The 27,145-nt window shown below is 46.4% G+C and overlaps 1 protein-coding gene, 1 long non-coding RNA gene and 1 other non-coding gene across 4 annotated transcripts; 1 reads left to right on the top strand and 2 right to left on the bottom strand.

Moving 5' to 3' along the window:
* Positions 1-1,457: 1,457 nt before the first annotated feature.
* On the top strand, positions 1,458-7,716 carry LOC144306490 (uncharacterized). Of its 2 annotated transcripts, XR_013373575.1 has the most exons (3): positions 1,458-3,306; positions 5,562-5,667; positions 6,169-7,716. It is a non-coding gene; the product is annotated as an uncharacterized LOC144306490 (long non-coding RNA). The 2 variants fall into 2 exon arrangements; XR_013373574.1 differs by having other exon boundaries at positions 1,458-5,667.
* TRNAL-CAA (transfer RNA leucine (anticodon CAA)) lies at positions 2,027-2,130 on the bottom strand. Its single transcript has 2 exons — positions 2,093-2,130; positions 2,027-2,072 (listed from the first exon to the last, which is right to left on the bottom strand). It is a non-coding gene; the product is annotated as a tRNA-Leu (tRNA).
* Positions 7,717-8,957: 1,241 nt separating the features above from the next.
* TRIM27 (tripartite motif containing 27) lies at positions 8,958-26,893 on the bottom strand. The gene is made up of 8 exons (XM_077885886.1): positions 26,364-26,893; positions 25,071-25,166; positions 22,566-22,796; positions 15,538-15,560; positions 13,824-13,939; positions 13,674-13,706; positions 12,155-12,181; positions 8,958-10,568 (listed from the first exon to the last, which is right to left on the bottom strand). The coding sequence occupies exons 1-8, from the start codon at positions 26,781-26,783 to the stop codon at positions 9,973-9,975; spliced, it is 1,542 nt and encodes a 513-aa protein (XP_077742012.1). The 5' UTR covers positions 26,784-26,893; the 3' UTR covers positions 8,958-9,972.
* Between the last annotated feature and the right edge of the window lie 252 nt (positions 26,894-27,145).

Below are 27,145 nucleotides of genomic sequence, written 5' to 3'. Positions count from 1 at the left end.
CAGCTTGTTGCTGGCAAACATAGACTGAAGAACATGGTTTGGATCTAAAACTAAAATGGGCTCTCTCTACTCCTTCCCATGTTTATACCTGGAACCCAGTAGACTCATTTGCCTAGCAGTTGTGTGAAGGCACAAGTACTCTGTAAAACCACCAATGCAAAGAGCTGAAGAGACCATAGAAGCACAGCTGAATATTAGTGCCACCCAAAATGTGGATCAGAGAAGGAAAAACTATTACTCTTAGATTTTTCTTCCTAAGGGGAGGACAAAGAAGAGAGTGAAGCAAGTTAAGTATCTTCCCAATAATTCTAAAAGGCATTTAATCGAAGTGAGTGAAACAGGAAGGGGAAAGTTCCACTTAAGTAGTTTTGTAAAAATTCTGTAATCATGTTTTTTGGTATTAATTTTAAAAGTAAAATTAGGGCAGCCCTGGTGGCTCAGCGGTTTAGTGCTGCTATCAGCCCAGGGCCTGATACTGGAGATTCCGGATCAAGTCCTGTGTCAGGCTCCCTGCATGGAGCCTCCTTCTGCTTCTGCCTCCCTCTCTCTGTGTGTCTCTTACTAATAAGTAAATAAATCTTTAAGTAAAATTAACCTTTTAAAATCCAATATGTCAGATATATGAAAAGTCATTTATGACAACAGCCTTATTTTTTTTCTTCTAGAATTTTCCAGGTGAACCAGCTACTCTTACCTCTCTCTTGTATTATCTTCCTGTCTTTTTCTAACTCACCCAGTTCTCCAAAAGAAGCTACACATTCTTCCAGTCTTCAGAAATCCTGTTTCTGCTCCTCTGAAAATGATCTTATGAGGGCAGTAGTTATACATACATAAGATGTATTATGTGCTATATATATGTATATTTAGTAATAGTAGTAGAAATCTTGCCAGAATGAGTTTCTTTTCCCCTCACCAAGTTTCTATATTTCATTTCGCATTTCACTTAACCACAGCTGATTTATGTGCTGCAGGGATTGAGTCTGTTTGGTGGTACATGAAAGCATCTGAATTCAGATGGGATGGTTGGGTCTTGTCCACGATGCATGTCTGCTGATACCTGCACAGCTTCTCACATGTTGAGATTGGTATAAATTAACGGTGAGATGAGCAGAGTCATGAGTGGCCACGATGACAGAAAAACATACAGCCATTGGAACCGGAATCTCCTAGAGCCGGCATTAAACATTTAATCTCAAGATTCTTCTCCTGAGAAGTAAGGAAATGTTGGAATGTGTTCCTGCGGCAGAACCAAAGTTCACTGCATTGTAATATAAGCACAAGGGCAGAAACTTATTTTATTTTAAATTCACATTTTTATCCTATCCTATTTTATATTATTATCGCCGCCGCCCAGGGCTGCCTCCCCGGCAGGTGGAAAGCACTCAGGAAGCATGTGTTGGGCGAGCGGTGACTGCACCTTCAATACGTCGGGAAAGCGGGTGCATAGAGTGGGAGCCGTCGCCCTGCGGGAGGATTCGCGATTCCTCCAAGGAAGGTGTTCAGGGGGCGAGAACCCGAGTGAGACACGTCAAAGAACAGAGTGTCTCGAGAAAGCCGTGTCCAGGGCACACATGCAAACGCAGACACAGGGAAAGCACACGAACACCAGAGAACCGGAAGGAGGAAGGTGCACACTTCTGGCCCTACCCCAGAAAACGGACGACGCGACGCCCGGCGTGGGCCGAGAAGACAAAACCAATGCGCCGGACGCGGACGCCGACGCGGACGCCGACGCCACGGAGAGCGCGTGCGGGACGGGCCGCAAACCTCGCGCGCTTCTCAGCTCTCTCGCGATATCGCCACGGATGCCCTCCTCTCGGGGCTTTCCCTGTGAAGTCTTGCACCAGAGATCTCGGCTTTCGAGACGTATCGCGATATTCTCGCTCTTCACATTTTCGGTGTTTTTAACAGTCCCTGTAAGAAATCTTTACGTTCGTTAATACTAGACGTTGGTCAGACTTCTCAGCAGGTTGATCTCCATGTGTAGGAAATTGGAGGAGAAAAAAAAAAAAAAAAAAAAAGCATGTGTCAGAAGTGGGATTCGAACCCACGCCTCCATTCGGAGACCAGAATCCCCAGCGGGGAAGCGGAGCTTGAGTCTGGCGCCTTAGACCACTCGGCCATCCTGACACCCTGCGGAAGAGCGGAGATTTTCTGCTAAAGTCGATGTGGCGCGGTGGCGCTCCTGTGACGTAAGCCGCTCGCGGGAGGCGGCGCCCGGGACCCGGCCCGGCCGGCCGGGGGAGGAGGAGGGAGGTCGGCCTGCGCGCTGGGGGAGACCCGCCTCTCGGCCTCGCCTAGGTCCCGGCGCCGAGGGAAACGAGAACAAACGTAGCTCGGCCCCCGCCCCTTGGTGCGGCCGCGGCCTCCCGGGAGTGCGTCCGAGAGCGCCTGCGCCAGGTGCGCCTGTGCGGGGGCTGGGTCCGCAGCTGGGTCCGCAGCTGGGGTCGCGGCAGGGGCAGGCCCGGGGCAGAGGCTGCGGGAGGGTCCGGGTCCTCTCTCGGCCCCGAGTCCTGATCCCTGGAGGGCACCTGGCCGGCCGGAGACGCAGGGACCGGGCGCCTCCCCTCCGGCCCGGGCTTCCCCCACTTCCTCGGCTCGCGGGGCGTCTGGGCCTGACAATAAATTCCCTCCCCGCTCAGGGTGGGGCCGAGCTCACAGGGGACACGGATCTGATGAGGAAACCGAGGAAACTGGGTACGTCCCGTCCCGACGGGTTATTTTCTGCTTTCACACGAAAACGTTTTTCTCTCTGCAAGGCAGAGGTTAGGTCTGTCCTAAATGAAAAGAGAAGGAATTGGAGTTTGCTAGGCCCTGTCTTAGATGCCCAGACTCCCAGGTTCCAACACACCTACTTTTGATAATAGAAAATGGCTTTGAAAAAAAAAAAAAAAAGAAAAAAAAGAAAAAAAAAAAAAAAAGGAAAATTGACTGTGTGGTCTTCCACGAGCCTGCTGCGCAGGGGAGACGTTCACAGACAGAGACACCTGTGAAGCATCGACCTGCAGCTGCAACCTCTGGATTCTGTGTATCCCTCTCACGTTATATGGTGGTTACAATGTTTCTGCAGAAATTCAAGGATTGAAAGACGCACTTACGTGAAATGCTTCATGCTTTTCAGCCTGCTTTATGGCTGACTTTGTTATTTGATGTGATAATTGGGGCAAATAACTTACATTTTAGCAATCTGTGTCCATAGCTAAAGGCCCAGTTAAGTATTTTATCATTTCAGGCTACTTACGGTCTGCTCGGGATGTTGTTTGAAAGAAAGAAAAATACACCTTCATCTTCTTAATAAACCTGCGGGTGATGTGATGAGGGGTGGGCACACCTAGGTCTTATACACTCACACCAAAGACACACTTGTGGCGAAAGTGAGTTGATGATGTGCAAAAGGTAGTTGTCACCACCTCATTTCTTTACGGTTAATAATGAAACAAATGTGTATACTTTGTGTAAATAGATGAGTTCAAAGGATGGCTGATAGTCTTGTAATCTTAATTTATTTATTTATTTTTCTTAATTTATTTTAGATATTAATTTTTTCTCCTCTTAGGAAGTACATTTAGTATAGTGTAGAAAATAATGACATTTTCATATAAGGTTATATAACTTTTCATACATAAACATGAAATTTGTTGTAGACAATTCTTTAAACCAAACATTTTAATCTAGGACTTCAACTTAATCTGTTCCTTGAACCTATTTTTATGTGGCCCTTAAAAACATACCCAAAAATCCTCATTGCTAATATAGCAATGTAAATACTGTGGTCAGTGACAGTCTCTTTGGAGGTATACATAAAATTGCAAACTTGTATTCATATTCTTTTCTGCGATATGTTGTGCTAAAATCAAAATGCTTTTGCACCATTTTTTAAAACAATTTTTTTCTTTTGACATTCATACCAGATTTACTGTAAATACTGCTTTAGGGGCTAAACATTTTTTTAGTGATGATACAACCGGAACACTATGTGTTTCATAGTATTTCAACAATATGAAACATTTCATCCATAATTTCAACACTATGAAATTATGGATAAAAATTTCAAAATAGGTGGCATAGGTAAATATTTTTAGGCCTCATTCAAAATTCACTTAACAAACCATGCCATTTTTTTCTGGGAAGTAAAAAAATGGTGTTTCATTGTTAGGTTATATTTTTCTGTAAGAAAGTGGAAATTTTTTGATCTATGTTGTATTCCTCATTCATACTATAACTTTAAGGTTGTCTTATGTGTATTTTAGTAAATAGATGCTCCTAAAAGTTTGAGATTCGAGGCTCCTAAAAGTTTGATTTGCTCATTTTCCCCTAAAATATTTCCAAAAAAAAAAAAAAAAGAAAAAGAAAGCCATAAAATAATGCCTTGCCACTTCTCACCCTAATTTTCCTCCTTCAAAGGTGTGAGATTTGCTGTACTTTCATAAGCTGTAGTTCTGTGGGAAGGAAGTTGTCCCAGAAATGATTCTAGATGTGGCAATTTCAAGTTCCTAAAAATTTGTAATTATTACTGTTTTTCTGATTGCAAGCTACTGCAGACACCTCACATCAAACCGGTACTGTTGAACATTGGATTATTTCTAATTTCTTACTCTTGTCAGCAATGCTGTAAAGAACATTCTTCTGTAGATATTTTCAATATCCATAATTATTTCCTTACCTTTCTTGAAGTGGAATCCCTAGTTTTGGTACTGTGATTCAACAACAAAGCATTTTAATGGGTGAGAGGTGGCAAGGCATTATTTTATGGCTTTATTAATGAGTTTCAACATTGTGTTTGAAGGATTTTCATATTCTGTAAATTTGCAAATCGCCTACCAAATTTTTATTCATGTGTTCATCTTTCCTTATTGATTTGCAAAACTCATTATATGAAAGATAAACCCTTGTGATAGTTTCTATTTACCAAGAACCCAGGCAGAAATTCTTTTATTGTAATTTCTCTTTTAATCTCATTAAGCCCCTTAAAACTCAATTTTCATCTCATAGAAACTATGAGCTATAAAATTAACAAGGTTCCCTTATCAATCTTTAAAAACAAACATGTGGGTAGCATTTAGTATACTTTTATGGCATATTGAACTCCTGCTACCTTGACTTTATGTTTTAAATGGCTTGAAGTCCTTTCTGGAATAAAGTGAGGTATAATTATATGAATATTTTTACTATTTACTAACATTTACTGTGCAATAGGACTCCCCCATCTTACATTTTTATGAAAACATCTTCCACAAGAGGGATTTTGAAAGACCTGAAAATATTAAAGGGTAGAGAGGACTCAAATGAAAACAAGCTGACAGGAGTGGTCCATACCAGTTTAAAAGAAAGAATTTAACTCCACTCCCAACCTTGAAATGAGTATTTTATGCAAAGCTCATAAACACATCTGATTCTCTAATTATCATGTCCAGGATTTACTTTGGAGTAACAGCAATAGTGGAAATTCAGATGAGGCTATATTGGAAATGAAGTTGGCAATAAATTGATTGTTGAAGCCAGGAGATGCTATAGGGAGTTCACTCAATATTTCCCTCATTTTTTTGTGTGTGTACTTCAAGGTCTCCATTGTGAAGAATTCAGTGCAGCTGGAAAAATCCTCCATAATCTCATCAAAAGCATCTGTTAATTCTTTGGCATATTTCTTTCCAGTTAAAAAAAAAAAGTGTAAGTTGAGAAATGTGAAATCTCTACATACACTAAAATAAGTTATCACCTCTATTTCTATTCTATTCTTGTGTATCACAAACCCCAAACTGGACGTGGCAATTGTATGCAACACTATAATCCAGACAAATCTTCTGAATGAGGAATCAGGGGATAGAGAGGAATGTACCTCAAAGTTACCTTCAAATGCCCTGGTTACACTTCAAACTCCAAATGTAAAATTAAGCCCACAAATAAGCCACATCTGAGATATTTATGCTTTCTTTCCAGTTGGGACAAGGAAATGTAACTGAGCCACTGCGGTCATATCCAAGTACTGTCCAGAGTTTGAAATCCAGACCACTTTGCTAACACCCTAGCAAAACTAGTTCCCAAGTAATTACACTGGTTTGGCAGAGCTTTCCCATTCCTGAGACCTCAACGCAGGCGGAATTCCTGCATTCGAGGAGGTGCCCGGGTGTTGTGATTTAATTACACAATCAAGTAAAACTTTTCTTGCAGGCCTGAACCCATGAATGCTGGTGTGTCAGCCTAAGAAGTGATGCCCCAGGATCCAGCCTCCTCAGACCAAGGCTGTTCACAGGGAGGTCTGCAGCGCACATTTCCCTTGCCCACACATCAGCTTTGGTTGCTGTCTGCTCCTTTTTCATGTTATTTTTTCCTCTTAACTGACTTTACTAACTTTTCCAAGAACGGAAGCCATGCTCCCTTGTATCCTCCTGGGGAGTCAAGTTCAGCTGGGGGACCCAACACTGGGTAATTGTGTCATTTGAATCAAAGAATCATTGTCCTTCATTAGTGAAGAGGCAACATACCCACCATTAGTACACTAAGAATGAAACTTTTCAGTGCTGGGAAGAGATGCAATTCCTGTTCACAGTCTTTGGCTGGGATCGCAGATAACTAAGGGCATTGACAAGTGGCTTATTTCCTGTAATGACAGCGATTGGCTTTCAGTGTCATGGCACTTGTTACTTGTTAGTCACTTCTCCCAAGTATTTCTCATCTTCCCAATTGTGCACATCCTAGGAGCAGGGCCATGTTCAGTTTCCTTTTATTCTCTGTCTGGTTGGGGAAGATGCTCCTATCTTCCCGCCAGGCCACTATCAGCAGCTGAAAACACACAGTAATATCCTAGGGCAGTAAAGTCTGAAGAATGAGTTGTTGAAGTCTTAGTGTGTAATTAACAGCTTCAGATGTTCTGAGGAAAGAACCAGACAGGAGCCAGAAGGATGGTACCAGGCCCCATGTTTGCCTAAAGGGGCCCAAATCCTCATTCTATGAATTCAGATGTTGCTTATCTTTCTGCAGGAGTAAATTTAGAATCATTTACAACTTCATTTGGGATGAGGATCCCAAATGGTAGGGTTATCTCTTTTAGTTAAAAATTTAAATAATTAGGGATCCCTGGGTGGCTCAGCGGTTTAGTGCCTGCCTTTGGCCCAGGGCGCGATCCTGGAGACCGGGGATCAAATCCCACGTCGGGCTCCCAGTGCATGGAGCCTGCTTCTCCCTCTGCCTGTATCTCTGCCTCTCTCTCTCTCTGTGTGACTATCATAAATGAATAAAAGTCAAAAAAAATTTAAAAAAATTTAAATAATTATAAAATACCTATGAACCCACAAGAACCAGAAGATAACCAATAACATGAACGCTTCCCTGCACCTCTTTGCCATCCTTCTACACACCCCACTGGTCATCACTGTCCTGTTGTTCAGGTTATAAAACAGGTATTGTAAGGTATGTGGTCTTCTGACACTCACCCCGCATGGTTAAGAATGCTTACTCTGGAAACACGTCCACATTTACAATGGAAGTAGTGTTGAGTCCAACAAACTTATCACAGCTCTAGCTGCTGCTAATAAAAATGCATCAAGAAGGGACACCTGGGTAGCTCAGCAGTAGAGCATCTGCCTTCAGCTCAGGGCGTGATGCAGGGTCTGGGATGGAGTCCTGTATCAGGCTTCCTGCGAGGAGCCTCCTTCTCCCTCTGCCTATGTCTGCCTCTCTCTCTCTCATGAATAAATAAAATATTTTTTAAAAAATGCATCAAGATGCTGCTCCTAGAGCACTGGGACTCCTGGGGATACAGCAGGCCCCTGGTGAGCCCCTCCAAGATAGCCTGGAGACAGCTCCAAACTGGCAGCAAAGGCTGGGAGGCCATGCCACGCCACGGGACACATGTTCTTGGACACCTCCAAGATGTCCTCTTTGTGGGCTCCTATTCCTCCCCCTCTGCCCCAGTGGACTGGAATAAGAGTTTTGAATGGGATTCTACAGCCAACTTTCCAGCTGCAGACCCTTACATCTCAAGTAGACACTTCCTGTTGAAAGCAGGTCAGTGGACTGGCACTTTGAGGCTTTCAGTCAATGCTCAGCCTTCTCATGCAGAAAAGCATAATAGATACTGAGGGGAAGGATAAGGTGTATGTGGTCAAGTGTTCCATCTTAGTTTGAATCCTGGTTCTGCTGCTCCCTAGCTGTGCACCTTGAATAAGCCACTTACCTCCTCTGTACCTCCGTTTCTGCAACTGTAAAATAGTGCAATAGTACCCACTTTGTAGGCTTGTGAACATTCACAAACTACTGTGTGCCTTGGTCCACGTCTATATATTTCACATACATACACTATATCCTCATGGAAGCCCCTCTTTATAGGTCCTTCTTACATGATTTCACTTTACATAATGAATGGAAGAATAAATTAGGACATGATCTCACCAATTCATGATTTTCAGCCATGGAACCTCCATGGTCTGTATAGGACAAACTATAGACCATAAAATCTTGTCTTCTGAGGCCATGTCCAGAAGCAGGAAAGATCCAAATCCCTGGAACAAAGCTGTTCTCTCAGCCCAATCTTGCCTCCTCAGCACATGGTGACCCTTGTGTCCCCAGGGGCTTAGCTTGGTGGTTCTGGGCTAGAAGCCAGTTCTGGACCTTCTGACCTACACCCAGCATTGCTGCAACATCCCACTGCCAGTTATAAAAAGGACTTGAGAGAGCTCTTTCCTACTGAAATTACAAGATTAACCAACACAGAGCTATAGGCTGTGGATGGCCAAACTGCTTTCTTAGCACCATTAGGAAGTGGTAGATAGTACTGCAAAGTAGTATTTTCATCCAGTTTGAAGTCTAATGTTGGCCAAACAGGATTCTGGACCCATAGGGGAAATCAACACCCTTAACTACCCCTCCAGTCCCACCCCCAACCTCTATGAACCCAATCCTACCAAGACCCAGAAAACAACAACAATGTAAAAAAAAGAAAAACAACAACAACAACAATGTAAACAACATCCACACTCACTTTATTTTCAAACAGAGGGTCATGTACCGGAAGGGAAGCAGGACTAAGCCATTGTGGGGGCTTGCTTGAAGTGATCTGCCCTTGCCTTCTGGCCCCAGAACACCCCATGACCCAATGGCTATGGGGATGCCCCTTGATGGTGCACGTATTAGAAAGGTCAGTTCCCCCACTCCCCAAAGAAGTGGAGAAAAGAAGGCAAAAAAGTCAATGAGTCCCTGGAATAGTGCCTCAGAATCACTGCAGGGACAAACTGTCAGGTCCACATATGTGAGTGGGAGGGGATCTAGGAACAATGGACGGTGTTGGCAGGAAACTATCCTGGATGACGTGCACCTGACACCAGGATACACCTTTCATTAGAATGAAGGGAGCAACAGAGCCCTCAGAAAAAATACAGAGGCAAAGAGTACATTGATTAGAACATTATCTCATAACAGAGGTAAGGCCATTTCCCACCATTATTGTAAAATAACTGTTAACTAATCAAAACACATACAGGCCTCTTTAATGGAGTTAATAAAACTACAGTGAATGGGAATTGGGATAGAGGGAGACATGCTGACAGGGCCAGGTAGTTCCACTCTAGGTTCTTAGAAAGGAGCCCTGGTCCAGAGAACAGCACACATCCACGACCACTATGTGGGGCTGGACCAGAGGAAGCCAGGCTGAGCCACGGTGAAGGGTCCTGAATGGCTCTCCAGGGATTATCCATACTCTGTATCCCCTCCAGTAATGGGTAAAACCAAAAGTGTTGGAAACACTGAAGGTGGACATCTGGTTTGTAATTCTGGGCCATCTTGATCTCCTTACATCTGACCATCTGCATGGGGAGGGAAAGGACAGTACAGAGTGTGGACACCCTGTCTCCCACTGCAGGGGCAGAGAAAGTGGGAAGGACATCCAGCTGTGATAAGCAGGAAAAGGCAAGGCAACAAGACACCTTATGCCTGGGGTAGGATCATGGCCAACAGCCCTCTAGGCCTGAGTTCACCTCCTCAAGGGGAGGTCTCCATGGAATGAGCGTGATTACCAACATGGCCAGAAAACCCATCGATCCCACTCATGGGGCAGATGATGAGAGGGGCTGCGCTCTTCCCTCCCGAGTAACTCAGGCTGAAGTAAGGCCGGACAGGCCCACAGAAGGTGGCATGAGAGAAAGTAAATGTGTGACACCTCTCTGTCACGTTGTAGAAGGAGACCTCACCAGCATCATAGTCCAAGAAAACCCCCACCCGCTGGAGAGGGGTGCGCAGGGGTAGGGCAGTCATCGGGGAGGTAAGAGCCCAGTACTCCTTCCCATACCACAAGGACACTGCCCAGAATCCATTCTGGGGGGCCGAGGTTACTCCACCTTTTCTGCATACGGAGTCTTCACAGACACCTATGGTCCACTTGGCTTTATCTCCCACTTCTACCTCCCAGTAATGTCGCCCAGCGATGAAACATGGAGAGCCCAAGACACAGGGAAACAGATTGAACCGCTCAGGGTTGTCAGGCAGGTCTTGCTGGAGGTAACTGTACCGCACCTGCCGCAGGTTGTCAGAAAGGATCAAGCTAGGGTAGGCTGTGTCCGGGTCTAGAGTCACGTCCACTGTGGAGACACACAGGGGAAAGGGGAGGACAGTCAGCCAGGGGCCAGGAAAGCACACTAGAGGACACCCAGCTCTTCTCTGCCTCCTGTAAGAGGAGAACATGAATGCCCCACAATAGACCGCATTCATCTTGTGAAATTCATCCTGGAGTTGACATTCCAAAAAGTATTGTTTGGATTAGCTGACTACCTTTCTAAACCAGGACATATTGAAAGTACTGAGATTTTACCTCCATTCCCTTCCTTTTAACATCTTAACTCACATTATCCATTATAAGCTGAATTCTCAACTTAAATTTTGGGCCTTTGGTATGTGATAAGCGACTACAAACCCGTATCACTCTTTTAATGGTGCCTGGGGGTGGGGGGGGGTGCAGTTGGTGGAGTGTCCAACTCTAAGTTTTCGGGTCAGGTTGTGATCTTAGGGTCATGATATCAACCTCATGTCAGGCTCTGGGCTCAGTTTGGAGTCTGCTTGGGTTTCTCTCTCCCTCTCCTTCTGCCCCTCTGCCCACATGCACACACCCTAAGATAAATAATCTTATAAAAAAGAAAAGCAGTCTTTTATATCCTCCATTCCATGAGATCTTTACTCAGCACATGCAAACCCCATTCATCTCTTTCTAATGTCCAATACAACACCCACATCTTTCTCAAAAAGCTGCTGTCAACCAGCCAAGTCATCACATGCTCTCTCCCTTAAACCTAAAACTCTATCATCTGAGTCATGTACTTGGGTGATCAGTATGACAGCATTTTGCAGTCATGTGGTACTTTCCTGCTTTAAAACATTCTCTCTCTAAACCACAGCTCAGACAGGCTAAATGGCCTCCATGAAAGGTTCACGAAAGCAACTGATAACCAGGAGCCCCAGATCGTAGATTTGTGGTTCAACAACCTGTGTACAGCAGCGCCCTGTGCCTTTGGGTATGCCGCGTACTTCCCATCACACACTGTGTCTTATGCTTTGTTCCCCCCACAGAGCCCTGTATGATGCTAGACGGTATAGGTCATATGCAAGGTATTCAGCTCATACTTACTAGAACAAAATATGGGTCACAGTGGTGGACACCATTGGAAGACCTGCTGTATGCCTCCCTTCATGGGGAGGATTCCATGGAACTGTGCTAAGTACATACCTAAGATGTGAAGACTTCTGGGACCACAGATCTACTCAGGCTCCTGACCCCTCAGTGACACTGATGGTCAAGGGGTAGGACAGCTCAGCTCCTGCCCCAGCTCAGGGAGGGGCTGCCCCGAGGCTCTGACCTACCCCCTCCCCCAAGCACAGGAACGATGCCCTATAGCAGTGCTCCTCTTTTGGGGGCTGCAATTCCTACTCAAGCACCTCAGCTGGATTTTCTATTTCAGAGGTCCCTGGCTTTGGCCTTGAGGTATTTTAGGAGGCAAAGATATTGCCAACACATGGAAACAATCAATAGTATTTTTGTGGTTGCTGTTTATCACTTTTGCATACATAATCCAAAGAACCCCAATTTAGGCAATTTCCCAAATCATTCATAATGGTAGTTAGGTTTTCAGGACCTTTATTCCTGTTTCCATATGGTTTTATCTCCATCACCTACCTGAGTATAACTGAGCCTCTCTCAATTCTGAAAGAACAAGAGAGTAGTAGTTAACAGACACCAAGTGAGTATTTCCGAGATACCTGAGCAGAGACTCTCATTAAGAGTCTCCACAAAAAAAAAAAAAAAAAAGAGTCTCCACAAAGCTACAGTTTCATCAGCCCTGCATTCCTGTTGTCAGCTGTATACTGATTTCTTGACCCAACATCGTTCAACCGAGAGCTCTACAGGAAGAGGGACAGGGAATTTTGGTAGCAAATGGGATCAAACTGAACCAAGGTCAGGGAATCCACCCTCCAGTGAAATGCTCTTCCAATCCACCTCATTTTGGGTTGCTGTTTTTCTCATGCACAACTCTTGGCCTTCAGAAGCCACCTGTGTTCTAAGGGCTGGGTGGCTCCGTGGGCGATACCCACCACCACGCCAGGGCAAATGCCAGCACTGACACAAGAAGTACTGAGCAGTGGACAAAGCATGTTCACAAATAAGCCCTCATGAGGCTTTCAGGTGGGGGGAGAGTAGGAAAAATTAATGAGGCCAGATTCAAATTCAAGGGAATTCACGCTTGAACTGACCACTTCCGGTATTACCCACTGTATTTAGGGCAGTTTCTCCCTATTTTGTTTGCCTGTGGAAGGCATTGGAGTGTCCCCTACGTATGTTGCTAGAGGCCAAAAAAGTATGTATCTGGAAAGATAAACTGCAAAGAAGGTCTTAGTCTATACAACATACAGGAAACAGCAGAGATTATGGGGATTTGTCATTTGTAACAAAGAAGAGGGGGTTTGCCTACATGTGAAGGTTTCAGATTCCATTGGACTGTCTAGGAATTTCAGCACTTAGGATATAACCAACTCCTAACTGAATGAGGCTCATGAACAGAAAATTTTACATTTAGAAGGGGCTTCCCTTTACTACCCAAACCACTTTACTTAAATAAACCTTGTATTTATGTTTGTATATGTCAGGCTCCATTCTCAAGGCTTTCGGAACTTAACCCAACAACCTCTTGAGGTAAGAACAATTCTTTTCCTCATTTTTGCAGACGAGGAAATCAGTGTGGAATCCTTCCTAAGAGCCAGCAGTGGCCCAGGGTGGCCTGATTCCTGCTATTACTCCCCCGGGGGCTGTTTGACCCCCCACCCTGGTCAGCACCAATGCCCATGAGCAGGAGGGACTCAGCAAGTTATAACCTTGAACACCGGCTCTGATGAAACACAATTAGGAGAGTTTCTGTTCATTCTTTTCCCAATTAGAAAAGAATTAAGCAAATTCTGGATTAATTAATTTTTGGGTTGCTGTTTTTCACCCCCATCAATATAGACTGAGAACTGAGTACACTGACTTCAAATTAAAAAAAAAAGACTATCAATTGAGATGACTAAAGCAAAAGGAAGAAGCAGATCAGAGAAGGCTAGCCAATGGTGTCACTCCTTCTCATTTTCCCGCACCTTTAAAGTAGATGATCACTTGCCCAGGAAACTTCAACATCAAAAGCCCAGGAAATATAGAAATTTACCTTGGATTTTCTCCATATCTGACTGCATTTTTTCTAAGTGGAGAAGAGAAGACATTCAGTTTGCATCTCATATCCGGCTGGACAGGCAAGCAAGACAGATATTCAGAGCATGAATGCATTTCCCCTAAGGGATCCCTATCTTCCTGTTACCTGTGAACTGCTTCAGACTTTCCGTCAAGAACAGACATTTTTGTGCAAAAATGTGGATTTTCTCCTGCAGATCTGGAGGTGTGATCCAGGGCTCAGGGATCCGGATTCTTTCAGCTCTAAAAAAAAAAAGAAAAAAAAAAAAAAAAAGGAGTGAATCCCTCCCCTCCTCTAACCCTATGACTTCAGAAGCCCAGACAAAGTCTGGGTTAAAATGACCAACAGTGTTTAAAGCAGCCCCTACAGCCTTTTCCCTCTTCTCTGCCTAGACTGTGATCCTCTGGACAAAAGCAGGAGAAACAGCTTCCTCATCTCCATTCCCCCAACAGGACCTAGCTCATGGATTTTCAAATGGCTTGTCCTCAAAAAGGTTTACTGAATTAAACCGAATAGAAGGCTGACCGTGCCAGAAAGCAAAAGATTCCATGACAAAGTCCTTGAGCTTCATGGTGGGCAACAATCCAGAGGTAAGAACCCTTTTCAGGCAGATTGGCACCCACCCTGTTCAGGGGGTCCATGATCCATGACTGCCAGCTGCCTCCCCAATATCCCATCTCCCATCTCCCAAGTTACACCGCGCTCACGGCTGCCCCGTCTAGATGCAACCCTGTGACTGAGCTCTGGCCAGTAAGAGGGAAGGAGTGTCTCATGACAATCTGCGAAGCCTACTTCAGGGGGAGCGTGCTGTGACGTACTTATCACCCTCATGCTGGCTGGCGTTCCAGCAACCATCCTGGACCGGGACTTCAAGGACAGCAGGAGAGCGGAAAGAAGGAAACTCCCTGCTCCGCCCCTGGCTACCTACACCTGCACCTTCCTCACAGGTGGCAATTTCTGAAATTATGTTTCAGCTTTAAGCCAACGAAATTTTTGGTTTCCTATCTCATACAGCCAGACCCCAACATTAATGTCATAAAACGCTGGGCTCTGAAGGGTCTATCTCCCCATGTCAGGCCAGAACTGGACCGGCATCAGTGACTGTAAGGGCAGGGATCACTGGGGCCATCTGGCTGGGACTGGACACGCTCCAATTCATCTCCCTCAAACCCTCGATTTTACCCCAGAATCTCTCCATGTGGCACTCCCAGCCAACCTACTCTATCTATGAGGCCCTGGCCCAGCTCATTTCTCTGGAGGGCTTGTACTGTGCAGTGTTTTAAACAATCTGAAAGTTCAGCTCCTTCTAAGTCAGCCTCTGCCCCTGTAGATGCTGCTGCACCAAACCCCAGCCCATGGGCCCCTGTCTGTCCTGCAAACACAGGTGAACTTTGGCATCTGGCCCGCTCCTCCCCGTCCCCATCAGATCACACAGCCAAGAAGGAATGAGAACAGGAGCCTGTATCAGGTAAGTTAGCACTGATTCTGCAACTCTGAGCCACCCACACTCCTCTTAGGCCATATTTTCCCCATCATACAGTTGGGGAGAGGACTCTGAAACCCTTGCACTTTGGCCAGCTCTGTGTGAGCCTTTGCTCTCCACAGATGTGTCCTCACAAATCACAGGTACTCATTCACCCGCAGTTTGTCAGTAATTCCTGAGTTTACTAAGCAGAACTGTGGTCCATCCAGCTCTCTGCACACCAGTGACTTGGTCCAGAGACGGGCAGGCTGTGTTTCACTCTCGTCAGATGTCCTTCTCTGGCTCCTTTCAGGATTTATGAGTCTAAGGGAAACATCCTCCTGTGTGACTGAGCACTGGAGAGAGAGAACACCGTACCTGCTCAGTGTGTCCCCGATGTCCTACAAGAGAAAGGAAAAGATAACCATGAGACCTCGTAGCTTCAGTTTTCCTTCAGATGTTGGTTGGAAACCCAGGAACCAGCTGGCCCTCCTACGAAAAGCCAGGGAGACAAGGACCACAACTCAGCCCAGGACCTAGAGTCAGGGTGAGCAAAGTGAGATGCACAGTTTGCACTCCCAGCATCTCCTCTGTCCTGCTTCTGCCCCACTGGCCCAGGATCTCACGATTTCAAATTTCCAAACTCCAGTATCCCACCCTCAGACCACAACTGCCTACTTGTCCAGCTTGCTTTAACTTTTTATTGTGAAATAATTTCAAATACACAGAAAAGCTGCTAGTACAGAGCTCCTGGATACCCCTTCCCAGACTTTCCAGATTTTTTTTTTAAGATTTTATTCATTTATTCGAGAGAGAGAGAGAGAGAGAGAGAGAGAGGCAGAGACACAGGCAGGGGGAGAAGCAGGCTCCATGCAAGGAGCTTGATGTGGGACCTGATCCCGGGACCACACCCTGAGCTGAAGGCAGGCACCAAACCGCCGAGCCACCCAGGGATCCCCAATTTTCCAGATTTTATAACCACATTTATATGCAGAACCATTTGAGAGATCACTATTTACATTCTATGCTGTATCTTTGCCCCATTAATACTTCTGTGTGTTTTTCCTAAGGATAAGTACATTTTCTCACATAACCACAGTAGTTATTCAATCCAGAATAAGGAACATGGATCTAATGATCAATGATCTAAGAAAACCTTTATCTAACCCAGTCCATACTCTAGTTTAACCAATCACCTTATTTTTTTTAAGATTATATTTATTTATTCATGATAGACGTAGAGAGAGAGAGAGAGAGAGGCAGAGACTTAGGCAGAGGGAGAAGCAGGCTCCATGCCAGAAGCCTGACGTGGGACTCAATCCCGGGACTCCAGGACTGCACCCTGGGCCAAAGGCAGGCCCTTAACCAATCACCTTAATAAAGTGATCTTCAGCTACTCTCTTCCCTGCTCGGTAATCCATGACCATTCACCACACTCAGCTATCACCATGCATATCTGGAATGGCTCCTTAGGGCTGATTTGTCTTTTGTGACACTGACACTGGTTTAATATAGGTTGTTTATTCTACAGGATATCATCCTTCCTTTGGAGTTTGTCAGATATTCCCCTCATGATTAAATCCAGGCTGTATCATCTTTAACTGGTGTATGGTATGTTCTTCTTCTTCTTCTTCTTTTTTTTTTTTTAAGATTTCACTTATTTATTTGAGAGACAGAACGCACAAGCAGGGGGGAGGGGTAGAGGCAGAGGGAGAAGCAGATGCCCCAATGAGCATGGAGCCTGATGCAGGGCTTAATCCCAGGACCCTGATATCAAGACTTGAGCTGAAACAAGAGTCCAATACTTAACCAACTGAGTTACCCAGGCACCCAGTGGTATATCCTTCTAAAGGTACATGATACTCAGTTGCCCCTTACTGGGGCAATTCTGATCATTGTATAGCCACTACCTTTCCTCTTATAACTAATAAGTAATCCAAAACTGATACTTTGAAACTATGTCAATGGGGCATTCTTTATAAACTTCCTCCCTTAGACTTAGCATCCACTGATTATTACTGTCTGAATTAAATTTTACTACGATGGTTACTAAAGGGTCATTGGTTAGCTTCAAAATTCCTTCTATATCACTTAGTCGACATCCTACAGAAAGAGTAATTTTGGGACACCTGGGTGGCTCAGCGGTTGAGCAGCTAGCTGCCTTTGGCTCAGGGCGTGATCCAGTCTGGGGATCCAGTCCTGCATTGGGCTCCCTGTAAGGAGCCTGCCTCTCTCTGTCTCTCTCATGAAAAAAATAAATAATATATATATATATATATATATATTTTTTTTTTTTTTAGAAAAAAGGTAATTTCTGCCTGTTTATTAGTAGTATTGACTCATATATTCTTATTTTATTTAACAGGTTATAATCTATCACTGTTCTTATTTACTTTGATGCACAAAAAGTCTGAAACTTGGCCACAGAGTATCTGTCACTTTTTATCCTATCCCTTCCCATCCCATTTTCCCCATTCCCATCTGGTTTATTCTTCTACTGTTTCCTCTGCAAAAATAAGCAAATACAAGATGTTCCAATTATCTTTTTTCCTACACAAAAAGTAGCACACTCTAGATCCTGCACTATGATTTTTCACTTAACAATCCACTCCTGGAGACCACTCTCTATTACTTCATGAGTCTCTTCCTTACTCTCTTGACAGCTGCACAGCATCCCACTGTATGTACACACAGTCGATTCCACCACTGATTCCACCACTATTCTCGGTTTGATAGGTGGGTTTTTCCAATATTTCGCAATTACAATGTTACATTGAGTAACTTTGTGCATATGTATTTTTGTACATATTTTCATGTGTCGATATATCTTCAAAGTAAATTCCTGAAAGGATTCTTGGTCAAATTCTAACTGCATGGGGGCACCGGGGTAGCTCAGTGGTTGAGTGTCTGCCTTCTGCTCATGTCATGATCCCGGGGTCCTGGGATAGAGTCGCACTGGGCTCCCCACAGGGAGCCTGCTTCTTCCTCTGCTTTTGTCTCTGCTTCTCTCTGTGTCTCTCATAAATAAATAGTGTTAAAAAAATTCTAACTGCATGTATGCTGCCAAAACAATTTGTCTTCCTACCAGCATATGAGATTCTCTCTCCCACATCCTTGCTAACAGTGTACTGAATTAAGAAAATTTTGCTAAAAAAAAAAAAAAAAAAAATTTCTATTCTAATGGGGGAAAAAGGGTATTAGAGCATGGTTTTTATTTGGATCTTATTAAAAGTACAGTAGAACACTTTTTCGCAAGTTCCTAGTCCAATTTTACAGTTCTTTTGCAAATTGCCTGTTCATATCTTGTGCTCATTTTTCTAAAGAACTTGTCTTTTCCCTCCCTCTTAATTTTTTAAACGTTCTTTATATATTATTTCTATTATCTCCATTTGTGATATTTGCTACAATTTTCTTTCAATTTGGCACTGGTCTTTTGAAGATTTATTTATTATTTGAGAGAAAAAGAGCACACAGGAGCAGAAGGAGAGGGAGAATTTCAAGCAGAGTCTCCACTGAGCATGGAGGCTGTGAGATCATGACCTAAGCCGAAATCAAGAGTCAGATGCACAGCCACCCAGGTGCCCCTTCACACTGGTCTTTTGAATGGTGACAGTGTGTATGTGTGTTTTTCTGCTGAGCTGTTACCAGCTGGTTTGGTTACACAGGCACTGTGTATATTTTAATGTCTAATAGTGCCAGTTCCCACCCACAGCTCTTCTTTCTCAGTTTCCCAGCTATTATTTTTCTATCTGAACCTTACTATCAATCTGTTTAGCTCTAGAAAAAGTGTGTTCTGTTTTTGTTGGGATTGCACTAAGTTTATACATTAATTTATAAAGAACTGACAATGTGATAATGTCAACATATCTTGGCCAAGAACAAAAAATGTCTTATTACTTTACCTTTTTTCTTTTTGCAATTGGAAATGGAGTACCCTTTTCTAAACTGTCTTGGGATACCTGGGTGGCTTCGCAACTGAGCGTCTGTCTTTGGCTCAGGGTGTGATCCTGGGGTCCTGGGATCAAGTCCTGCATCAGGCTCCCTGGGAGGAGCCTGCTTCTCCCTCTGCCTGTGTCTCTGCCCCACCCTCTGTCTCTCTCATGAATAAATAAATAAATAAATAATCTTAAAAAAAAAAAAAAAGATTCTATTTTTAAGTAAACTCTACACCCAACATGGAGCTCAAACTAACCCCAAGATCAAGAGTCACATGCTCCACCAGCTAAGTCAGCAAGGTGCCCCGTCTTTTCCAATTCCTATGCTTGCAATTGTTTTATCTAATTATATTAGTTAAAACCTCCAGTACAATGTTAAATAGAGGTAGACAATAGTGGGCATCTTGTCCTGTTCCCCACCTCAGCAGGAAAGCCTCCAATATTTCATTACGTAGGAATTAGCTTGCTTTTACAATGGCATCCATCATAACCACTCTCTGGAAATGATCAAGACCATCTCTCTCCCTCTCATTCCATGTCCATGACCCCTCTTTCTTTAACAGACCCCATCTGTTCAAAAATGTCCTCACAAATATCTTAAAAAAAAAAAAAAAAAAAATTTAAACCTCTAATGCTCACTTTGGCAGCACATAAACTCAAACTGGAACACATCCCCTGCACAGATGATGCAACAAATTGGTGAAGCCTATCATGGTGTTAATATTCACAGAACACTATTCACAATTGCCAGAAGGTTTGGAAACAAAGCAAATGTCCGTCAATTCATGAATGCAACACAAGTGAAACAACACGTGGTGTTTACCCATATTATAGAATATTATCCAGCCATACAAAGAAATGAAGTATCAATCCATGCTAGAACACCGAGGAACCTTGAAAAAAGTATGGCAAGTGAAGGAAGTCAGATACAAAAGGCCACATGCTGTAGGACTGTACTTGTAGGCAAACGTGGGGAGACAACAGCAGAAAGGAAGAATGACTATGTATTTAATGGATACAAGGTTTCCTTTTGAGGTGATAACAGTATTCAAGACCTGTACAGTTGTGATGATCAAACAACACTGTGAGTTTACTAAATGCTACTGAGTCAAACACTTAGAAATGATGAACTTATGTGAATTTTATAATAACAAACCAAAACCCTCAGTGCTGCTATCTCCTAAAGCCGTAATCCTGAATGCACCCACTACCTGCTTTCCCTATGACGTCAACAGAGCAGTGATGGTCTCAGAAGGCAGGATGGAAGACAACATCACAGCAAGGCTGACTGGGGCGACGTTCACCGACCAAGTGTTCCTCCAGTAGCTCACAAATCACCTGGTCTTCCCATACTCTAAAAGAGTATTTTCAAAACTTCCCCTTATTCTTTAAAGTGAGTGACTTTCCTGATTCCTGTTCTGCGGCCACAGATGACCCTGCTTTCCCACGTCAAGACAATAAAAGCTACCACGTTTTTGCTACCAAACCTCAACCTGCCTGCATCCCCACCTCCCCCCCACCCTCCTCTCTTCCCAAAGATCTTCCAAAACTACATCCTATACATGTGCCTAGTCCCCTTTCCCTTCCATCTTTTCTGACACAGACATTAGTGATAAGTTCATTAATTTTACAGCTTCAATGACTTTCCTCACCCAGATCCTTACAACAGACTCTCCTCCCACATGATCTTTGACAATATGTTTAGTTTGTTTCTTTAAGCATCCCTTCCCACAAAGTCCCACAATCCCCACCTCTCCTTATGGTCTTACCCCTTAACCCAGACACCCATTCCTACAGTGGTCACACACCCTGCCAGTCACCACTGTCCCTAGGATGGTTCCTTAGGGAAGTGTTAAGTGTTTACTGTGGCACTTCTGAGGGCATTAGCAATGCCTGTGGCTTTAAACCAAATGCGTGTCAGCCCTTAACTGCATGAGACTCTGCTGTCCACTCCTCCTTCCTGGTCACTTTCTGCTTCTCTGATCAAGTGTTCACTTTGCAAACTCCTCCTTTCCTCCCTGGCAATTAAATACTGGTGGTCATTAAGGCTCAAGGCTAGGCCTTCTTATTAGTCTAAAGCAGGACTCAATAAACTTTTTCTGAAAAGCCAAATAGTACATATTTTGGGTTTTTAACTCTGCTCTGCTGTGGCAGTGGGAAAGTAACAATGCACACAGTATGTACAGGAATGCAAGTGGCTAAGTGCCAATAAAATGCAGACAACAAAGTTTGAGTTTTATAGAATTTCATATACCATGAAATAAAATCTTCAGATTTTCTCCAAACGTTTAAAACTGTAAAAACCAGGGGGCCTTGGGTGGCTAAGTTGGTGAAGTGTCTGACTCTTGATTTTGGCTCAGGTCATGATCTCAGGGTCATGAGACTAAGTCCCACAATAGTTTCTGCACTGAGTATAAAGCCTACTTAAGGTTCTCTCTTCCCAGGACACCTGGGTGGCTCAGCAGTTGAGCCTCAGCCTTCGGCTCAAGGTGTGATCCCAGTCTGGCAATCGAGTCCCGCATCGGGCTCCCTGCGATGCACCTGCTTCTCCCTCTCTCTCTCTCACTCTCGTGAGTGAATGAATGAATGAATGAATTGAATAAATAACATCTTTAAAAAAAATTCTCTCTTCCCCTCTTCCTCCACTCCTCCTATTAAAAAAAAAACAAAAAAAAAAACCCCTCCCAAACTGTAAAAACCACTTAGCCTGAAGGACATACAAAAACAGGTGGTGGAGTGGTTTGCTGACCTGTGCCCTATGCCATCATCCCTTTTAATGGCATTTATGAACACCCATTACACCCACTGTTCTCTTTAGTACCTGACTCTGACATTAGAATATACATTTCAGGACAGCTTTTCACCACTTAATCCCAGTGCCCAGAATACTGCCGGACCCAGAAAAGACAATTCATATGCACTCAATGAACAACAGCACATTTCCTGTGGCCTTGCCAGGTTAGGTCAATGCAGCTTTGTAACTACACCCAGCTTAAATCACAGGGACCGCTTGGGCCAACCACCTGCTCCAGTGCTCAGTTTTGTGGCTGTGCTAATGTACACATATATGTTAAAATTACAGGACATTTCACTGAGTATCTTTACTCAAATCTTTAAATGGCATGTAGGCTGAACCTCCCATTACACCAGGAGTAGATCAGGTCACTGAGGCCCAGAGAGGTCAAGAGTGTGATCAGACCACGTGTGGGTGCAGGACAGGCCTAGGCATTAGGTCTTCCTCTTGCCCTTCCCGTGAGACAATGCAACTGACCGATCCAAGTTGTGTCAACTGGAACTTCTGTTATGCATGTTTTCTCTCTGACAAGCCCAGAGAGCTGAGCTAGGGCTTGTTACTCCTAGAGTTGACCGGGGCGGGGAGGGGGAGGTGCTCCATACTGCCTAGCAAAGAGGGAAGGGAGACTTTTTGGCAGGAGCCACGTTTGTGGGACACTCCACACCTCCATGCCTTACCTGCAGGAGCTCCCTGGTGGGCTGCTGCTGCTTCTCTTCTAGCTGGGCAATCAGGCTACTCAAGTGGGAGATGTTGCAGGAGAACTGGGTGATGGCACCGTTGATGCTGTTGTAGATGGCCAAGTCTAGCTCCTCAAGGCGGGCCAGGAGGCGATACTCATGTTCCTTCAAGGAGTGATAGAGCTGCTCAAACTCCCAGACAATCTTCTCCCTCTCCATCTGGGTCAGGCTCTGCGTAGATGACAGGGGAGGGTACTGAAGGACAGAAGGCTCCCTTCTAGAGCCCTTCATGTCTGTCCCTGACTACCTACCCTGAGACCTCATCATCTTGTCCCGGCATGCTAAAACAAGCATCCTGTTCATTCACTCCTGGTCTCAGGCTTTACCGACTAGACACAATGGCTGAGAAGTGAGTTACCCCAGAAATAAGGAATATAGTCACAGGAGAGCCCGGTTCACATGACACATGCAACCACAGGTAGTGAGGACAGGATGGCCTGCAGTGGGAGAAGCTGGTACAGCCTTCACAGAGGCAATGTAACACACACAGTGTGGTTGGAGAAACAGGGGTTCACCATGTGGTCAAAGGGTAGACACGCTTTCCTGGCAGAAGAAACGACGGGAGAGATGGTGAACGATGGTGTCTGGCAAAGCACCTAAGTTTTGAGGGAGAAGCCAGAAGAGGTAAGAGAGAACACACCTTGCCTGGAAGGCCAGGGTGGGGCAAGACTTTCCTGCAACTAGGAGCCGTGAAAGGGAAGTGACTGGGTTCAGATACATGCCATGTGGGGTGGACTGGGACACTCAATCCTCGCATCATGACTGCAACCACGTCACCAAGGCCCTTCCCGTGCGGCCCTCACCCCCTTTCTGGCCACCAGGGCTGTTCATCACCTACCCTCATTGGCTATGGGTGTGGTGCCCTTCTGGAACAGATGTTTGCCAAAACTAGTCTACCCTTCCTTCTCTATCTACCTCCCACTGCCAAAACCCTGAGGCTCTCTGCTAAACAAAGTGTCAGCCAAGCTCCCTTTGTTTACTCCTGGGGAATTAAGTTTTCCTGGGGCCCAGCCACACCCATCATTCACATATTATATTATGCTGCCTTCAGCTGTCACGACAGAGTTGAGTAGTTGTGACATAGACTAAGTGGCCCACGGAGTCAAAAATCCTGACTATGTGGCCCTTTACAGATGTTTGTTGACACCTGTCCTGAGCTCCACTCTTCCTGAGAACCTTTCCCATGACCCACTCTTCTCACCACCTTCCTAAGCACTCTCTGTGCAACACACCGAGGAGTGAACACAAACCTGTTTCGCATCCTTTTGGTAAGGTCTCACCTCTCCTTACCTAAAGTCTTTCAAAGGCATAAATGACACAGTGCAACCTCAGAAACAGAAAAGTAAAGCTGAAAAAGACCCAGCGCTTCTGGAAGGGGCTGCTCCTGGCACGCTGGTGGGGGGACTCTGCCTGGCAGGGAACTATCCCTTGCACTGCAGGACATTTCAGCAGCTCTGCCCTCCCCTCCCCAGTCACTCAATTCCTCAAGTGACAACTAGAGAAACACCGCCACACCACGGAAGGGAAGGAGACAGCAGTACTAGCCTTGCTAAAAACCCATTTCACAGAGGAGACAGGCCCAGAGAAGGCGTATCACGCCATCTACCCAGCTGTCTCAGCCAAGAAGTATGTCCAAATGTCCGGATTCTCCTCTGACAATCTTCCCACAGAGGACGACACATTGGTTGTGTGCATGATAATCTGAGTCCACTCAGGCACACCGGGAGATTCTCCATCCATCTGCCCTCTTCTCAAGCTAGGGGAGGTGAGGTCTCAGCAGATTGTGTGGGCAGAACAGACGGTGGCATCCGAAGGCACCATGAGAATAAGTTCCCTGCCCCAAAGTTGTTTACTTCACCCTGGTCAGGACTGACAGAATTTCACAAGATGATGCTAGACACCACTAAGAGTTTGCTTTTCAGATGGAAGCACCTCTTGGGAATTGCTAATAATTTATTTACTGTTAAAAAAATTGCTTAGGCACCTATATGGTAGATATAAGGTTATATATATAAAAGTCTCCTTTTTTTTTTTTGGGTTGTCAAAACAAAAACTTCAAACATTCCATTACAAATGAGCACGTCAGTCACTAGCTAGAGCCACTGGATCAGCCACCATCACCATCTGTCTGCAGAATGGCACCAAGGAAAGCTAGCTGTGCCTAGGAATTTCACCCAGGATCAACTCTGATCTATACAAGTCAAGCAGGTTAAACTTTTGGTAGGTCAGATCCACAGGGGTGCCAACCTCAGCTCTTCCATCTCTCTCTCCAAAATGTGGGAATCCCTTGGCTCTCCAGGAGAGTTCCCAAATGCCACCCAGGGCTGTGTCACCCACACCTAGGTTCTGAGTGACCTGACTGGATACAGTTAAGTGACTTCAGACTTACAGAGGACAGAGCCACCAACAAACATGATAGTACCTGTGAATTCCCAGGACTCTTACCAGAAGTTCGGCTCGTGCCTGCTCCCCCTGTGCCCGCCGCCTCTTCTTTAAATCCTTGACTCTTTTCAGGTGGTCCAGCTGGTTCTGGATTTGCTCCTGAGAAAAGCAGAAACAGCTGCACGGTTCAGGATTAGGGACCTCGGCATCGGCATGGCCCACGTGCTTACCACGCACACAACCCACACTCCTGAGGCCAAGTCCCTGGTGAGCACCTGCCCCTGGACTACACTGCCATTCCCAGGGACAGGGTATTACAGTACCCCTGCTCAGCTGTGTTTATCTTAAACCGCTGGGTCACCTGCCCGTCCCTGGAAAGATACTGCATGGCTTGGTGGAAAGGTGAGTAGATGAGGAAGCTCAGAGTTAAGGTGTGGCTGGCTCTCCATGGAAGTATACCAAGAAAATGATTGAAGTTCTCTCGTTTTCTTGATGTGTGACCTGCACAAATACCACCTTCCCAAGCTACTGGAGTGTGAGTGAACTCCAGTACACTGCCAGTATGAGTGAAATACTATATCTGAAAGTACCACAAGTGTGAAGTGACTACTTATGCACAGATGTACTCACGTTTCAACAGACCTAACTCTGCACCTGTCCTTCTGCAGCCTGCAAGCACACAGAACCGCGCCGCACGCTAGCTCCTCCAATGTAGTTACAACTGTTGGAGTCGATACTTTGTTTCCATGTCACTGTTTGTGCCAGGCTGTTGACTCTGTGTTCACAAAGGGCTACCCACTCATTTCTTTTGTCTGAGCTTCCTGGTAGGTGTGCTGTCTAGAGTCGGGGCGGCTGACCTGGGCAGTGCGCGAGCTTCCAGGGCAGGACGGAGCACAGGGAAGTGCTGGGAAATGCCTGCAGGCTGCGCGCTGGGCACCTGCCAGTGGTGCACACAGCCCGGGGTACCTGCTGCTGGTGCGCCCAGTTTGAGCTCATCCGAGATCCGACCGGAGCGTGAGCGTGTCCGTGTGCGCGCGCTTTTGGGCATATCCTTCTTCCAGTCAGGCAGGGACGGAGGGTGTCTCTCTCGGGCCGTGGGCCGTGGGCCGTGGGCCCGGGGGCGGGTAAACACAGGGGCCCCCGGGAAGGGCGGGTGGGGGCGGGGAGGCTCCGGCTCCCTCGGCAGCTACAGGTTCTCGCAAACCCGCGCGCCGAGGCTCCGCGTAGAGAAAGGAAATGACGGCTGCAAAGCACGCGTCCGGCTCAGCCATTTTCTAGGTGGAGAGGAGGCAGCCTCTCGGCCTCTGCTCCTTTGTCCGCTCGCGCCCCGCCCGCCCGCCCCGGCGCGGCCCTTACCTTGAAGCCCTCCACCGCCTCCTCGAGCGGGAGCACGCTGTGGCCGCGGTGCTCCCGGGAGCGGTCGCACACCACGCAGATGGGCATCTGGTCCTCCTCGCAGTACAGCTTCAGCGGCTCGCGGTGCTTCTCGCACACGCCCATCTCGCCCCCGGGCCCCGACGGCCGCTCGGTGCGCAGCTGCTTCACCAGCTGGGTCACGTTGGCCAGGTGCCGGTTGGGCCGCATGTGGCGCTGCGGGAAGGTCTCCCGGCACTGCGGGCACGACACGTTGGTCTCCGCCGCGCCCCAGCAGCGGGCCAGGCACGCGCAACAGATGTTGTGGCCGCAGTCGAGCATCATGGGCTCCGCGAAGTACTGCAGGCACACGGGGCAGGTGGTCTCCTGCTGCAGGCACTCGGCCACGCTCCCGGAGGCCATGACGCGGGCCCGCGGGGGCGCACGGGCATGGGCCCCGGCGCCGGCTCTCCGCGGATCCCGCTCACCCGCGCGCCCTCCCGCTCGCGGCTTCCGGGCGGCGCGGGCAGGCGGCCCCTCCCGCCCCGGGTCCCCAACGCGCACGGCCCCCGCGCGGCCCTCCCTCCCCGTCCCTCCGTGCGTCGCGGCCCCGCCCAGCGGCCCTGGGGTCCTGCGGCCCCGCGGAGCCCCGGGATGCGCGACTGGGCCGCCGAGGGCCGCCGCCGGCCGGACGCGCGCAGGACAACGTGGCGGCGTCCGAGCGGATCCCGGCGCGAGCGGAAGGGGCGGCCCGGGGGCGGGGCTTGGCCGGGCCTCCCGCGGTG

This window comes from Canis aureus, chromosome 37 (assembly GCF_053574225.1).
Source record: "Canis aureus isolate CA01 chromosome 37, VMU_Caureus_v.1.0, whole genome shotgun sequence".
Taxonomy (NCBI): Eukaryota; Metazoa; Chordata; class Mammalia; order Carnivora; family Canidae; genus Canis; species Canis aureus.
Note: the sequence above shows the minus strand (reverse complement) of the source record. Positions and strands in the feature narration are given on the sequence as shown.